Source organism: Fusarium oxysporum, chromosome 3 (assembly GCF_000149955.1).
Source record: "Fusarium oxysporum f. sp. lycopersici 4287 chromosome 3, whole genome shotgun sequence".
Lineage (NCBI taxonomy): Eukaryota > Fungi > Ascomycota > Sordariomycetes > Hypocreales > Nectriaceae > Fusarium > Fusarium oxysporum.
In genome coordinates, this window is record NC_030988.1 from 4,280,819 (window position 1) to 4,297,651 (window position 16,833).

A 16,833-nucleotide genomic window follows, 5' to 3' on the forward strand; every position below is an offset into this window, starting at 1 on the left:
CGTCAGGCTTGCTGCTGCCCAAGCATGGTTGCTAAATCGACCACATTGACTTGAGCTGGGCTGCAAACTCAGGCCGCAGGTAGTAAGTCCAACCCTTCTTACCTTCACATGTCATTCCAACAACATGGCAAATGTATCAGTGACATGCCATACGCCAACCTGTTACCCCGCTTCCTTGATTGTGTCAAGAATTTGCCTTCAAGGAGATTGTGCACGCCAATGCCTTGGTTAGCAGCGAAAGAAGTGAACACAGAGGCCTTGCCATGCCTGGAGCTGTTCCAACGGCTGTACTACGTGCTTGGCGCTATTATAGTCCTGCCTCCTCCAGCATCTTGACCGATGAAGCTGCAGAACTGTTGAGTCAAGGCATAATGCTCACGACATCGTTGCAGCATATTCAACTCGGTGTTTATATCTTTGACTTAGTGATAGCGACGACCGCGATATGCTGCCGGCTATGGGCGCGATGGATCAAAGTAACCCCCTGGCAGATCAACGATTACCTCATGGTCGTCGCATATGTGAGAGACCACGCACCATCAACCATCTATTCAACACTAACGAAAAGAAGATCTCAGTGTTTGCAACGCTCAGTTTTGCGCTTTCTAGTACGTTATGTCTTCGCTTTTCACCTTCAACGACTGATAGTCTGTAGTTGTGACGCAGGGTAAGCTTGGTGTCCATCGTGCCGACTTAGTGCCTGAGCAGCACCTCGCTGTCGTTCGATATGTAAGCCAAGTATGAATCCTCTCCTATTCAGCAAATGAGGAAAAGCTAAACTAACTAGATACCAGGCCAACTTCATCATGTCTGCGATAATGATGCTCGCTACTACCATGGTCAAAATGTCCATCACCGAATTCTATCTCCATCTCTTCCCTCACAGGTGGATACGGTACATCTGCTATGTGCAGCTCGTCAGTCTCGCTCTCTTTATGGTCGCCCAGATGACAGCATATTTTACCATTTGCCGACCTTTGGCCTTAGTGTATGACTTCTCTGTGCCAGGGAAGTGCGGCGATCTTGTATCGTTCTGGCTCGCTGTCACCCTGATCGCTCTTTTCTTTGATGTCAGCTGCGTGGTCTTACCCCTTCCAATATTCTGGAGAATGAATCTTGAACGAAATAAGAAGTGGAAATTGACGGTGCTTTTCGGGCTGGGTTTCTGGTGAATTATTTTATATCCCACGGCGACATCCATGTTGACCTTTCGTTTAGTATCTGCGGCCTAACAGGCCTTCGAGTGTGGGTATACCGCAATATAGACTATACCGACTGGACCTTCGGTGCCGCTTACGGAATCATGCTCACAACTACCGAGCCGGTACTTGGGATCATCGCCGGTTGTATCCCCATCATGCTCCCGTGCTTTTCTCTTGTCATTGGAAGGATCAAATCTAGTTCATGCTCTGTTGAGCACGAAAAGACTAAGAGGTCAAGCGGTGTTGTGAAGGTTGGCGGGTCACGTCAATCCGATGCGTTCAGGCATCTGGAGGATCCTGGTTATGAAATGATGGAGGTTTGAGTAAGCCATCGACATGATATCAGTAGTTCGACAGAAGGCTGAGTGAAGTGGAATAGATGGATTATCGTGCAGCGGGAACGGCAGGTCAATTGTAGGGTGGACGGTGGGTTAGACAGACTAGGGGCTAAGGTCCGGATTATTTCTTCAAAGCGCTATTAGGCATAAACTAGAAATAGATGTTGGCATAGTATTAGGCACGTTTGATTAGAGTAATTAAGTATCATGTTAATAACATTTTAACGTATATAATAAACGAGTTGGCCCGATAAGCGAATTGGCCAAAATCGTAATACTCAGTAACCGAAAGAACGGTATTCAATCACGACATGATATTATGGCAAACTCGCGGAAGCTATCCAATCTAGAGGAGCAGACATTACTTCGGTATATTTCAGATATAGATTCGCGAGGATTTCCTTCCCAGATCTCTATTGTGGAAGAAATGGCTAATCGACTCCTGAGTCCTTGCTGATCGCGATGCGTTACAAGTCGGCAAGCGCTGGATTATCAATTTTATCAGGCCACAACCAGAGCTTAAGATGCGTTTCCAGCGGAGATATTAATATCAGAGAGCCAGATGTGAAGATCCAACTGTTATTCACAAGTGGTTTGAGCTCGTGCAGAACATGATTGCAAAATATGGTATACATATGGATGATATCTATAACTTTGACGAGACTGACTTTATGATCGGTATGATTTCAACCGGCAAAGTAGCCACAAGTGCAGAGAGGCGTGGAAAGCCAAAATCAGTGCAGCCTGGAAATCGGGAATGGGTTACAGTAATTCAAGCGATCAATGCGGAAGGTCGAGCGATCCCGCCGTTCATTATAGGTTCGGGCCAGTATCACCTCGCCAACTGGTACCGAGAAAACAACCTCCCAGGCGATTGGACTATTGCAACATCCCAAAATGGCTGGACTAACAATGAGACGGGCCTCGAGTGACTAAAGCAGTTTGACCGGTCTACAGTCAAGCGATCCAATAGTCGCTATCGTCTTCTGGTCCTTGATGGCCACGATAGCCACCACTCGGTCGACTTTGAGACATATTGTAAGGAGAACAAGATCATCACGCTTTGTATGCCGCCTCATTCGTCTCATTTACTTCAGTCTCTTGATGTCGGGTGCTTTTCCATGCTTAAGCAGGCATATGGCCGGGAAATCGAGCATCTGATCCGATGCTCTATAACCCACGTTTCCAAGACCGAGTTCTTTCCGGCTTTTTATGCCGCATTTGAGGCCACTATGACAGAGGAAAATATCAAAGCAGCTTTCAGAGGTGCCGGGCTTGTTCCACTTGATCCGGAACATGTGGTCTCGAAACTTGATGTGCAGCTACGGACTCCAACGCCAGTTGAGGAGGAGACTGGCCCCTCTACCCCATGCGTCTCGAAGACGCTAAAGACGGTGCTTGAGGCCGGGTCGCAATCGGAATATCTCGTAAAACGGATCAGAAGGCATCACAGCAGCTCACCAGAGTCAGTTCTGGAAGCATTGAAGTCTCTTTCCAAGGGGACCAAGGCGGTCATGCATAAGGTTAGCCTAACGAGGCGTTGTAGCCAGACTGGCTGGAACTGATGACCTTTTGCAATAGGGTTATTATAGCCATCCGCCTTGCGACAAGTGCCTCCAGCTCCTTTCTATGTCAGGCGAGGAAAGCAATTGATCCCGGAATCATAGGTTAGTATAATCCCTCAAAACAGCATAAGAATGATATTTTTAATAGTGATAAAAATGAAGTGAGTTAATTTTATATTCGCTATATCGAGAAAAAGGAAGAATCAGAATGGTCAAAGACAATGAGTTTTCCGAATAAAATGAGAAATATATACACTTAGAACCAGCATCAATCCATCTTCAGACAAGAGACTGTCTAGTTGCTCCTCCACTTGCTGTCATCAAAACCAGTTCCCTTGCCCTCGTACTTACCAGGAGTCCACTTGCCATCATCAAAATTGTTGCCCTCACCCTCGTATTTTCCAGGCTTCCAGGAGCCATCGTCGTTCCTCTTGATCTTGGACTTGTCACCGGGGTACTTGGTAGGCGTCCACTTGCCATTATCGTGGCCAGTACCTTCGCCCTCGTACTTGCCGGAGTGCCAGGACCCATCATCGTTTCTCTTATCATATTTCTCGGCAGCCCACTTACCATCGTCAAAGTGGGCTCCCTTGCCTTCGTATTTGCCAGGAACCCATTTACCATCGTCGGCGGGCTTGTTGGTAGGAAGTGCCAGAGCCGTGACGGCAAAGGCAAGAAGAGCATAGGAGTAGCGCATCATAGATGGTGTAAAGGATGAGTAAAGAAGGTTGAAGCAAAGACAAGGTCTCAAGTTGAAAGAACCAAAGATTGGAGGGTTGTGCGTGAGCTGTGTTGATTGTTGAAGGGTTGATAGTGATGATGATAGATACAACGGCGGGATATCGTACCCTTTTTATCATTGTAGCTGTCAATCATGTGGGCTCATGATGTTCAATGTGCTTCCTTTCCTACACCAAAACTACGAAGGCCGAAGTTCCAAAACTAACCTCGGGATCTGTCCATGTCACCATTTGCGTGAGGCAGTGACATGATGACAGCTGATGTCATGTTCAGCCGCTTGGTAGCTCTGACCTCAATCACCAGCAGCCTTTTACTGCTCATTTCACAGTTATCTAACAAATGCTTTCACCTGCGGATAGACCGTCCCAAATGAAATCACGCCATCTAACCGAAAGCTAGCACCACTGGCGGCACAGCATAGCTTCGGCCAGCTCCACTGAGCCCCATAGAGAGCCTTGAGCTAAAGGGGCTGTGCTTGAATGGCCCCGTGGCGTAGCGTCAGAAAAGAAATTGTTCTATCTGGATGATTGATGATGGCGACTCCATAATAATGTCTTCAGACCCTGTACAGAGGCTTATACTAGCCAATCAGAGAAGTGGACACCGGAGAAGGCGACTGACCCGCTGACGTGAGCCCCGAAGTTCGCTCACAGTGGCTGGCGGAGCTGAAACGCGCTGACGATTCAATTGAGACTTGCCAGTTGGTAAATCTCGTGTAATTGACAACGCTGGTAAAACAGCGAGTTGGCAGTGCACGATGGGCCTCACAAGCTGAGAATGAGGATAGTATAAGGATGCCCCAGTGTACAAGTCATGGAACTGTTCTCCCTTCACTTGCCATCTCGCCCTCTTTCCAATCCAGCTCACTAATCATGAAGATTCTGTTTCGTTCTATTCTTTGGCTTGCTGTAACCAGCGCTGCTGCCTGCAAGCCAGCACCCCCTAAGTCGAAAACCACTTGCAAGTTGGCTGCCATTGACAACGTGGATCTAAGTGTCGGCTTCAACTACAATGGGGACTGTGCCCCAAGCACCGGAACTCTCAACGGCTTCATGATCTTTGTCGACTTTTCCGATGCCGAACCTGCTCAGGGTGAAACCCCCCAATCGCTCTACGACGCCGTGGTCCCCCAAACAGCCGAATGGTACAAGCAGGCCTCTCACGGGGCTCTGTCTTTCCATGTCACGGCTGATCTGTCCAAGTTCTACCGCATGCCCACATCTGCTGCATCTTATGGCTGGGAGTGAGGTCTCACGTGGGCAGAACATCAAGAATACATCCAGGATGCTCTCGACGCCTATACGGCCAAAGGCACTCGCCCCCCACCCCCCGAGTCGGATGTCCTCTACGTTGTTCCCGTAAATAGCGCCGGTGGCAGAGGAATCTCTCGATCCATCACCTTTGTTACACGAGCCAACACCAGACAGGGTGATAATGTTGCCAGGAAGACCGTCACCGTTGGAACCGACGCAGTAACAACTTGGGGGCCGAAAAGCTGGATTGCATTGGCTCACGAAACGGGACACACCATGTGCTTGGCTGACTTCTACCCGTTTGAGAATCTTGGCCTGGGTTACTACGTCGGTGGCTGGAGTGCCATGGGGGACGTCTCTGGCATTGGCCCCGATTTCTTCGCCTGGGATAAGTGGCGCCTGGGTTGGATCAATGACAAGTCTATTGACTGTGTATCGGAGCGAGGAACTACTCAGCACACTCTTACTCCACTAGAGCTGAAGACTTCTGACAATGACATCAAAGCCGTTGTCGTCGCCGTGAACCAAACCTCAGCACTTGTCGCAGAGGCCCGTATACCGGAGGGTCTTGACTCAGGCGTCTGCGCCCCCGGTGTCTTGCTCTACACGGTTGACACCTCGGTCAAGACAGGCTATGGTCCTGTCCGTGTTCTGGATGTAACCCCAGGATCAGGTGGCTGTGGTACTGATAGTGTCTACGACAAGAACGATGGAACGCTGTCCCTGGTTCCTGGCTGGGGAGTTGAGGTTACTGTAGTCAAGCAGACAGAGAAGACCTATACCATTCAAGCTGGCGCTGAGTTTTAGGTGTTAGAGTTTATATTAGAGGTGTTTTTGGAGCGTAATAGAGTAGACAATCAAGAAAGAGATAGCCAGTAGACGGGGTCAGGGTTATAAGAAGTGCTTCATTCAAACTGTGTGCCAAAACCCATGATCTAAGCAGAAGTCAATTGCCCACCTTACATAACTCTATTATACGTTCATTTATGTAATGACTTCAGAGATGTTGGATTATCCTTTTCATTCTTTCCCCATCTTGAAAAGTTTTAGCTACTGCGGCGTAATATGGAAAATGCCACGTGATTGGCTAACTCAGAATGCGAAAAGGGTCTGGCGCCTTGAATCCTTCAACCAATGTTATTCGACAAGCAATGTTTTCAACCCCCTTCAACTTGTACCCTTCTAAGCTTCTCGGATCCGCCTGACAGAACTGCTCACCTCTCAAAATGGTTTCCTACACTGAAATAAGAGCCTCTAACTCTCTCATAAATAATGCCCCAGCCCCAAGCGTTGGATGCAGTTTGCTGAGGCTCCTGTCGCAGCGATGAACCCTGTAATAATGATTTGGGCCTTCAATTTTGATAGAGATACTGATATGCTGAGTCATCGGACTCTTTTGTTATAGCTTTTTGTTGACTTAGAAATAACAAGTTATGCTTACGTGGTCCCTGAAATTCTCTCATACTTATTTACAAGGCCTACAATTAGTACAAACAGATGTGCACCCCAATAAGTGAATCTATTCGGCGAGAGCGTCTGACATTGCAGGTGCAGCTGAAGTATGCTTAATCGGGTAGTATATGTCTCAAAAAGGCTAGAAAGGCTTGGTGAGACCCGGATGCAAACTTTTAGCATCTCACTGTCGTACGATTCAATGGAACATTACATCTTTTGAGAGAGGGGCATCCACTCGAACTAGCACTCTAAGATTCTACATCATGAATCTGGACCCATATTCAAGCTGACTACGGCGCTCGTCTTACTGTCGATGCCCGACGTCAAGGAGGATTTGCTGTGAGATTACCTCGTGATCCTAGGTGAAGATGACTCGAAAGGAGTTCACGATTTGATCCTGGAAAAAGATTGAGTTCTGGGTGCTGAGATCCGTTGCTTTGAAGGATCAATGGCTATTCCAATCCATTGGCGGCAGGGATGGGGATACTCTTTTGTCTCTAGCTTTGGCCTCGTCAGCGCAAGTTATTCTTCTCCAATCGATTAACACAATATGCTTATTTCGATACCAGATACTTCTACACCGCAACGCCCAATTACGAGCTACAATATAGGAAAACACAACAACTGCGAGAACTGTGGTTTGTGGAATTAACATGTTATGGTTACGCCAAATAGGATCGACTCCTTCCATAGAGCAAGGCACAGGTCACACAGCCCCCAACCCAATTTTATGTGTTAGAGTATGATTCGAGGAAGATTCGGCGAATCTCATCGGGCACTTGGTGGATCCCCGAAGCAGACAGTGAGATTTAGTCATCGGGAACTAGGGAGTAGATCCACAAGGTACGTAGTGATATTTAGCTAATAGGCAAAGGCCAAAGGCTAAACAGCAGTTAATGACGGCGTACAGTAGACCTCAGCTCAATTTTCTCACTCTTCAACTATATCTGTCGGAGATTAGTGGCAATGGCACTCCAACCCCGTGCTTTGTCCAAACAAACAAATTGTTCAATCACCTCCTTACCTTGTGAAATCATCAGTTCCATCACCGATCACCTCGACCAAGCCGATATCAAATGCCTCCTCCAGACATGCCGAAACCTCGTCGCGACTATGACGCCAATAATGATGCGGCGAGACATCGATGACGGTATATACAACTCTCTATCCTGGGCCTGCTACTTTGGCGACGCGGCCATCGGGAGACGCTGCTTGGATATGGGGGCTTCCCCAGATGCCGCCTTTCTCCATGATCCGGACCGACGTCTTCTTCCATTCCAGAGAAAACCAAATTGGCCTGACACATACGAACGTGGTTTGACTGGCTATTCCTACGAGGTCACCGTCCATCCGACCAGGAAACTCGGCCGCATCCCGTTATTCTATCCAGTGCTGGATAGCCACGCGTGTTGTTTCATACTGTTTCATATGAAACTGAAACAGTCCCTGGACCCGGTTTCGTATGAAACAGTAACTCCCCCAGTTTCATATGTTTCAGTCGGTTTCATATGTTTCATATACGCCCGATGAGTCCCAAATATCTTAGTACTTAACCAAGAAAATTTTGCAAACCAAATGCCTTCAACGCAGTTAGAAACTTGCTAATAGTAAATATGTGTCGCATATCACCACTAGGTTCGTGCGACTGGATGTGAAACGCGGCCCGTACTTTGGAGTCGTGTCTCCGGTTTTACGTCCAGCTTGTCGCATCAAGGACTCCAATCCTAACGACATGAGCTTAAATAGCTGTGCCCGAACACATGGCGGTTCAATTTCATTTGTTCTTTAGTTAATTCTTATCAGTTGACTGGTGCCATCACTGATCCCTGTGGAATTAATTGTCCGACAACATGTCATCAGCTTCGCCCGCTCCCTTGTTATCGGAGCCTTCTGATGAGCTCTTGGGGTCTGCTTCTCCTGGTTCTCCCGTTCCCGCGAAGCACACATTGGATCACTCTCTCTCTCTGATCGGGCTGGCAAGCGCGCCAAAGGCCGTACGAACAAAAGCACTTGGAACGAGGCGCGTGGCCCTTATGAAGAGAGAGGGGAGAAAGCTCGCGATACCTCATACCACGAAATTTGGTACTGCAAGCACTGCGACTCCACGAAAAAGCCTAATTCGATAACGACGAACCTGAGTCGAGCCCGCAAGCACCTGCGGGACTTTCATGGCATCCGGGTGATAGAGCATGTGGGAAGGTCGGATCTGAAGAAGCAGCAACATGGCACCATTACGGACTTGTTCGGAAGGCAGGAGGAACGTCAAGCCAGTCGAGACCTTACTGAGGAAAAATATTTGGCAAACGCTATTAATATTCCTGCATTCGAGAAAGCACTTGCCAGGCTTCTTGCGGTTCGCAATATCGCCCACACATTCATCGAGTACCCCGAGTTTCATGCTGTTATACTCTCCTGCAACTATATGGCCCGGGACGTCCTCCTACGCAGCCGCAGAGCGGTGCCGAAGCTTCTCAAAAAGACTTTCGCTCAACAAAAACAAGGACTCGTCAAGAAGCTTCATAATTCTCTCTCATCTATGGTCCACTTCACCATTGACATGTGGACCTCATCGGAACAGAAGGCGGCATACCAGGCAATCGTGGTCCATTTTGTAGATGCGGAGACGAGAGGAGTCGCTCAAGCGTTATTGTCGCTGCGCGAGTTCAAAGGAAGCCACAACGGGAAATTGCAAGCCAAGGCTTTCCTGGAGGTTGTCGAAGAGTACGATCTCAGAGGAAAGGTTGGCTACTTTACGATGGATAACCACGACGCTAACGACACTATGCTTGACGATATCGCAAAAGAGATTGATGGTTTAGATCCGGTTGCCAGGCGACTACGCTGCAGTGGCCACATCATGAACCTCATCGTTCAAGCCTTCCTCTTTCGGAGTAAAGCAAAGAAGATTCAAGAGGATGAGAGAGAGGGGATTGATGAGGCGTATGAGCGGCTGTGCAGGCTATCCGAAAGAGAAGAAGGGGGCATTATTACGAAGGCACAAGCTACCGAGGAATGGCGGGAGTTTAGTGTTCTGGGGAAACTTCACAACTTGTGCATATATTCAAGGAGCTCTACCAGCATTTACAACGACTTCAAGGCCGAGATTGGCAGGGCCTTGCCGAGGGACAATGACACACGTTGGAATTCATGGTTTCGCCTCATTGACGTGGCAATTGAGAATCGGGCAAAGTTCATGGATTGGATTCAAGAAAATCATGCCAAAATCGAGAAAGATGCACTGGACCACAACGACTGGAACGAACTAGGAGATATTCATGCGTTCTTACAAGTATTCCACCAGATCTCGGTGCGCCAAGGCCGGGAGAATACACTCGATGAAGTTCTCTCCCATATGGATTTCTTCCATCATCACTTCACGCGGACTAAAAACCGGGCTTTCAGTGGCCCACGCTTCTATACGCGCTTTCACGTGGCTTGGCTAAAGTTCGAGAAGTATTACCAGCTTACCGAACAAGCCCCGGTGTACGTGGCCGGTATTCTCCTCCACCCAGCACTCCGAAAGAGCTATCTGAGTGAGCAGTGGAAGAGAAACCCAGCCTGGGTCAGCAATGCCGTGAAGGCTGTAAGGGAGATCTGGTCCACAGACTACAAGAGCTACCAGCTCCCAGATGAACAACAGGAGAAAGAGCAAGAACTCGATGAGTTTGATCGCTGGAGGCAGAAGGTGTACAGCACAGCGAGTGAGGTGAAGGATGAATTCGACCGCTTTATTTATGTAAGTAATTTGAAGGCTTCTAATGGCCTGGTTTTGATGATGCTTCGCAGGGCTCACAGGTTGGGATTGGACAACAAACGGCCTTACAGTGGTGGCTTGAACCGACCCAGCGAGAGAATTTCCCCCTCCTCTGCCGTATGGCTATTGACATATTCTGCATCCCCCCCCATGTCTACGGAAGCAGAGCGAACCTTCTCAGGCGCAAGACGGCAGGTTAGATGGGATAGAAGTAGCATGTCTGCCAAAATGGTAGAGGCATGTGAGTGCATTAAAAGTTGGATAAGCGTTCCAAAGGGAAAGAGCAGGCCGCTTCTTGCAGGGGTGTTTAGGGAAGCGGAGGATATCGACGCGGCTGTAAGGATACTCCAAGAAGATATAGAGAGGAGTAAGAGGGCAGAAAGTGATGGCGAGCCTAGGGAATTGGTAGTGTAGGTAGGCAGATAATACCAAACATCTTTGGGGTACTTGGAGATAAGGAGTATATCGATGCCGAGCTTGTCAAAAATTTGGACTGCAACTGGATATTGTTTCGTATGAAACTGAAACCGGTTCATATGAAACTGAAACTATACTGACGCCCGGTTTCGTGAAACTGAAACTCCCCCCAGTTTCAGTTTCATAGCGTGGCTATCCAGCACTGGTTATCAGAGTCGACTTGCCCGTCTCTGTGGCCGTCTGATCCAGGCATCGTTTTCTTCTTGTCTGGTTGAATTTCGGCATGTATGAGCGCTTTCCGTCGTGAAATCGGCTAGTTCCTAGTTACTCGCTAGCCTGAAAGGATGTTTTTCTTCGTCATACCCACTTCCCTGGCTTTGGCATAAGCCTTGATGAAGTTGACCTTGTCCACGGGCGCAGAATCCGTCAGGCTTGCCAGTTTTTGGAGTTCTTTTCGATATGCAGCCTTGGATGTGTTGAAAACACCATTAGCCAGTGGCTGTAGGTCATTAGAGCAATGTGCAGGCAGGTAACAGCAATACACGTTGTTTAAAAAAGACGTGGCCATCCACTCATCCTGGAATTTCAGTCAGCGATATTTCTGATCGAGAACAGGTAGACACCCACAGATACATGGCTCCCATGGCCATCTAATATGATGAGCCTTGCATCAGACTCATCTGCTGGATGGATTTGGGGCAGATAAACCTCTTTGAGCCACTCGACCGCGATATGGTTGTCTGTCCAGCCGTTATCGGACGTGATATAATACCAGTCGGCGATCTTGTTAAACCCATCAATAACCACTGCTTCTGAAGTTCTTTGCCCTTGAAGATAATTCCCGGCTTTAGAAGACGGCCATCTGCAGTGACGGCTTCGGTAAAACTAGTCCAAGTGCTGGACTGCGAGCCTTTGAGGAAGGCCTTCCTCCTGGGATCGCTACTGCCAATTACCAGGGAATCCAAACCTAGATTTGCAACTTATTGGTAAGTCTTGTATCAGAAGTGGTCAGTACTCACCAAATCCAGCCATGATACCGCCCTCGTCAACCTTAACCGTGTTCTCAGGCTTGATCCAGCCATATTCGCTCTCCCGGATATTAAAGTACCAATTGACGGCCATTGGGGTAAAAGAATTGAACCTTGCAGCTTCCTGGCGTTTTCCTACCTTCGTATCGATCTCTGGATGGCGTTTAATAAACCTGGCTAGCCAGTGTACACCGATAGGCCTTTCCCGGCCCTGCTATCTCAACAGGGCAGCTACGGTGGCGCGAACTTGACTGTGGGAAGGAGCATAGCCCAAGGCCTCTTGTCGAAGTATCCATGTAACTAATCTAGCCTCTTGGGATTTGTATAACAGCTAGGCAGGTTGGGTGACCTCGGGCTTTGACGGTAGGCCTCTTAATCGGTCAGACAGAGTGGTTTGGGGCATTCCATGCTTCTGGGCGGCCTGGTGCTGCGAGAGGAGATTATCTGTAACATCCAGTATAGCTTCAATGACATCATTCTCTGTATAGGACTGTTGAGGCAATTTCAAGGCGATTAAAGGAAGCTGCTATAGATAAAAATTTGAAGAAATTTCGGGGAGGCTGGGTGATGAAGGAGACATTTGAGAAATTTTACCTTAGTGCCATGCGACCAAACTGCTTGTGTAAAATACAAATGAATATGCCAATATGAAACAGCATGAAACTCTCAGTAAGACACAATCTGTTTCATGTAAATAACTTCAATTTTGGCCAAGCACTGTGCAAGTGAAGTTGGACATTTTGTATGGGGAAATTCTTTTTTCGCTGACCGGTAGGTGGGTATGACCGGCAGGTGGGTACTGCATGGTAGGCGGACGACACCATCGACCGCATGCGTAGGTGATAATCTGCCTGCCGCTAGTTGATCGTGAAGATCTTCCAGTTATGAACGCGTATCCTCTCGGTGCTGCCCACTTGTTGATAGCGGCGAGCAGAGCCTCTCGTGAATCGTATGTACCCTCTGGCGGGAGCACATCATCAGGAAACGTCGCTTGGGCCATGATGAAGCCCGCACCTAGGGACTACAGTTGTGACGAGCAAAGCAGCAATGGGTGCAGCCCCTGAAAACCGCGACAGTGGAGTTTGGGCCAAATTGAGGGCTGACATAATCCGCACGCCTACGCGGGCGCCCGCTACACGCGCGCCCGGATGCGCATTTAGATTTTTTTACGTTTTCTTTAATAACCTAACATTTCATTCATATTAAACTATAAAAACTCTGTATGTAATATGTAATAGCATCATAAATATGCTTATGATCTTACTTTTCTTATCGTTAATTTTCTTTAATTTTATTATAATTATTAAAAGTTGAATGAGACTAATCGCGCACCTGGGCGCGCGAATTTCATGAATGATGACTAAGCGCAGGTTGAAATACCTTATAACTAATTGAATATTAAAGATATAGTGATTAAAATAAGATATATATATAGATATAATGTAATAGATAGCATAGATATTTTTCCCTAATTTTTAAATAAATTCTACTAATTTTGTAGAATTTAAAACGTAAAAAGTCTAAAAGCGCGCCCGGGCGCCTCTGTAGCAGGCGCCGGCTACGCGTTCAGGAGTGGAGGCGCGCCTAGGCGTGTCCCTATGAGGCCCCTCCTGGGTTTTTGCCATGTGAAGTGTTTGATTGACAGCGCAATTTCCTTGTCCTTATGTACCTATCCCTTTGAGTGCCACAGCCCTTCAGTAGGTATCTCGACCCACTTTACCCCACGTACAAGAAGGTGACAAAAACTCCGCCCCAAGCGCAGTTGAAAGAGCTGTCTTCGCCTGTAACTGGGCTACCTCTTTGGCGGTATAGCCATCTAATTCAGCAATTTCAATTGGCTGACAACCCTCTATCGCGGCTTGAGTACAAGTTGGCCTGTAGCGGCTTATTTACTTACTTTGATTGGTTATATATCCCTGTTGTGACGATCCTGAAGGGCTGTGGCACTCAAAGGGATAGATCAGACAGTTTGTTTAGGCCGCTTCCTGGGCCTGAACCTTCCGCCTGAGCCGACTAAACTTTGGTGGGCTAGGGCGTGGATCATTGTGCGCTCGCAAAAGGTGGAAGGTTGCTTTTGTCTTCATTAGTGGAGCCGCAGCGCCGACTACCACTATCAGGACTGTGGATATCGCACCTATTGGCTTGATGGCTTGAGTGGGTAGCGGAGAGCAATCCTCGAGCGACCTTTTAGCTTTGCAGTGACAACTCTTCTGGCGGCGACTGGCGGCGACTGGCGGCTGGTTGTGTATGGGTAAGGCTGTTGCAGTTGGGGGGCCTGATTGATCTGGAAGGAAGGGGGATAAGATCACATGCGAAAATAAGGAGTCTGCGTGGAGCCTTCGACATAAACTTTCCAGATCAGACCACAACAGGCCAAAGCCAATAGCGGACCATGGTCCCGGCGTAGGAATGCTAACGAAAAGTTCAAGCTACGTGAGCCTGATATAGGCTCGAAGCTGAACATTATAATATAAATCCGGCGGTTACGCACTTCGTGCATTTTGGAATGATAGACTAAGTGGTCTGATTAAGAAACCATCAAGCAATCATGACGATATTAAATAGTACCCCACCGAGCCAAGACGACCAAACCCCAGCGCATCCAATCCCCATAATCATCATTATCGTGGTTTTTCTTATCTTATATATCCTTCTCATATACGAGTATGTCGTGCCCTGGTCGACAAATAAGAGCATATGTACTAGAGCTAACAATAAGAAAGCATTAAATTCAGAACCCCTAGTAACAACACGCTCGCGAGCTCAGAGTCAGAGAGCGTCCAGTCGTCGAGAAGCACAAACTCCGAGGTTAGCAACCTGCAACAGCTAGACTCAATAGCTCCGCCGCGGGTGTATAAACAAGTAACAACAGAGATGGAAATCGAGGGCCCAGGAGAACATTCGGCCTGGCCTGACGCGCTCGTAATCTGGTAAGCCATTTAAGTTAACAGACAGTTTCATTCTTAAATTGACTGTCCTTGTTATATAGCGCTATATGCTTGGAAACGATGGCGGATAGTGATATCGTCCGTCGGTTACCGTGTGGGCATACATTCCATTCGGGTTGCATTACTCCATGGTACCTGGGGCAACATTATACTTGTCCCTTGTGCGTATCACACTTCATGCCATCGGGGTGTGCACATGTCAGAACCGGCACATGAAAAGCACAATGCGTAGGGGTTAACCAATACCGAGTAATCATGACCTCACGAACTTTGTCCCCCGAGATTTGCAACTATTCGTGCCGAGTGGGGACCTTGTGTGAGGCGTCATACTGAGACATTCTGTCACCTGTGCTGCCAGTACAAGCTTTCGTGGCTGAACTTAAATTCAGCAAGGAGAGTTTGTATCGCATGGTCGAAGTCGAACTACTGCACTTTTGACTTCGTGGCTAGGCCATCAATCATATGATAGCTTGCGTTTTCATTTATCCTGCACAGCTCCATGGAACATGTTGGTGAGTTCGGGGGGACCTATTATGTTTGTTAACTACTATTAAAAGTGACAAGTCGTCTCGATTTCTCCCCGGTTACTGGCAGATGGGATACTGAGCCGGTTCACCTCTGCTGAGTTTTTATTCCCGGATACCAGTGATCGGAATGGTCTGGTCTGGTCTGGGGGTCCAGACCAGACCATTCCGATCACTGGTTGAAGCTGCGTGCCTTTCTCGTGCTAGCGGATCCACAGGACTATCGCCTTCGTTTGCGTACGGTCGAGCTAGTCATATAAGCCTTGTCGTTAGAACACTAGCCAGTAGATATAGATTGATAGAAGAGGTGGACTCGAATGAACCTATAGTAGCCGTTATAGTCTGTGATGCGGATGACGCAGGCAATGGACGGTCAACAACCACGCGTAGATGAGGATCGAGAGCACACTCTCGAGCAAGTTCCAGCGTTTGTTTCGCGCGGAGCGCCTCCTGTCGTTGCCTCTGTCGTTCTGCCTTTTCTTGTGCGGTCAATGCTCGGCGACCTATCTTCAGTGAGTATTGTTATGAATTGGTATTATATAATGCATCGCGATCTTCACGAACTCTCATCCTACTATTTCCTCCTGCATTTGTTTATTATGAATTTAGTCTATATCATCCCCTTTTTTGCCCTTAATAAGCTACTAATTATTATTGGCTTCTATTCATATTAATGTGACGTCCCGAAATGAGTAAAAACACTATTTATGAGAAAGAGGGTGTTTTTACCTGGGAACTCTGGCACTCTCTGGTCTTTGATTGGATAGGGAAGTAAGAAAGTCACAATGGTAGTGATAGAGTTTAGCTAGGTTATGCCATAGTTAAGACAAGTAATTGGTTTAAGGTCAAGGTTTTGATGATCGTGGCTGTGATAATAACAAGGGGACGCGTCATGTTAGACAACACGAAGTGGCAAGATTCAAGTCAGCAAGCAATTTATCTTATGGTGATAATTACGATGATGATGGCTATGGTCTAGAGAGATATATAGAATAACTAATTACCTTAGGGTAGGTTAAAATAAGAAAAGGTTCTAATAGATACTAATGACATTATATACTTTAGGCAAGGTTCTTTTCCCTTTTGATTTTATCATCAAGTAATACAGTAAGGTCATTATTCAAGTTATACCTATATTCTTCTAATGTAAGTAAGAGGATCCTTATGTGCAATATTGTCTTTGCTTGGTTGCGATGTAGTTAAGTATGCTTACTGTTGATCTTGACAATCTTGTCTACCAAAGGACATGCAGGATATAGTAAGCCATAGCATTTTCTTATTCGTTCATGAGGACATAACAGGGTTCTTTCGATTTTAAAATGCATCGTATTGGCTACTTTTAGGCTTGACAAGGTTCTTTTTGGTTTATAATTCCTCTCATTCGCCCGTTTCTAATGCCACTTATCAGGGATTTAGATTACCAGATGTCAAATCGACCTTGAATTTTATCTTCAATAGACAATAACCATTTCTCTCAATAAATAAAATCCTCTAGTGTCTCTTAAAAAGATTTATTACATTGAAAGCTATCGATTCATCTACTCTTTTCCTTATGCATTGATGTGGTTGATTTACTGGGAATTTTTAACGTGTTATTGAACCCGCCCG

At 47.2% G+C, this 16,833-nt stretch overlaps 3 protein-coding genes across 3 annotated transcripts; 2 read left to right on the forward strand and 1 right to left on the reverse strand.

Annotated features, from left to right (window-relative positions):
• Window positions 1-445: 445 nt before the first annotated feature.
• Window positions 446-1,525, forward strand: FOXG_19429 (uncharacterized protein; the record flags this gene model as incomplete). Its single annotated transcript, XM_018399643.1, has 4 exons — window positions 446-608; window positions 656-729; window positions 795-1,168; window positions 1,219-1,525. The coding sequence occupies 4 exons, from the start codon at window positions 446-448 to the stop codon at window positions 1,523-1,525; spliced, it is 918 nt and encodes a 305-aa protein (XP_018242889.1).
• Window positions 1,526-3,400: 1,875 nt separating this feature from the next.
• FOXG_06852 (uncharacterized protein) lies at window positions 3,401-3,805 on the reverse strand (the record flags this gene model as incomplete). The annotated part of the gene is made up of 1 exon (XM_018385493.1): window positions 3,401-3,805. The coding sequence occupies one exon, from the start codon at window positions 3,803-3,805 to the stop codon at window positions 3,401-3,403; it is 405 nt and encodes a 134-aa protein (XP_018242890.1).
• A 913-nt stretch (window positions 3,806-4,718) lies between these two features.
• On the forward strand, window positions 4,719-5,906 carry FOXG_06853 (uncharacterized protein; the record flags this gene model as incomplete). Its single annotated transcript, XM_018385494.1, has 2 exons — window positions 4,719-5,089; window positions 5,213-5,906. 2 exons carry the CDS (start codon window positions 4,719-4,721, stop codon window positions 5,904-5,906), a joined length of 1,065 nt encoding a protein of 354 aa, XP_018242891.1.
• Window positions 5,907-16,833: the final 10,927 nt, after the last annotated feature.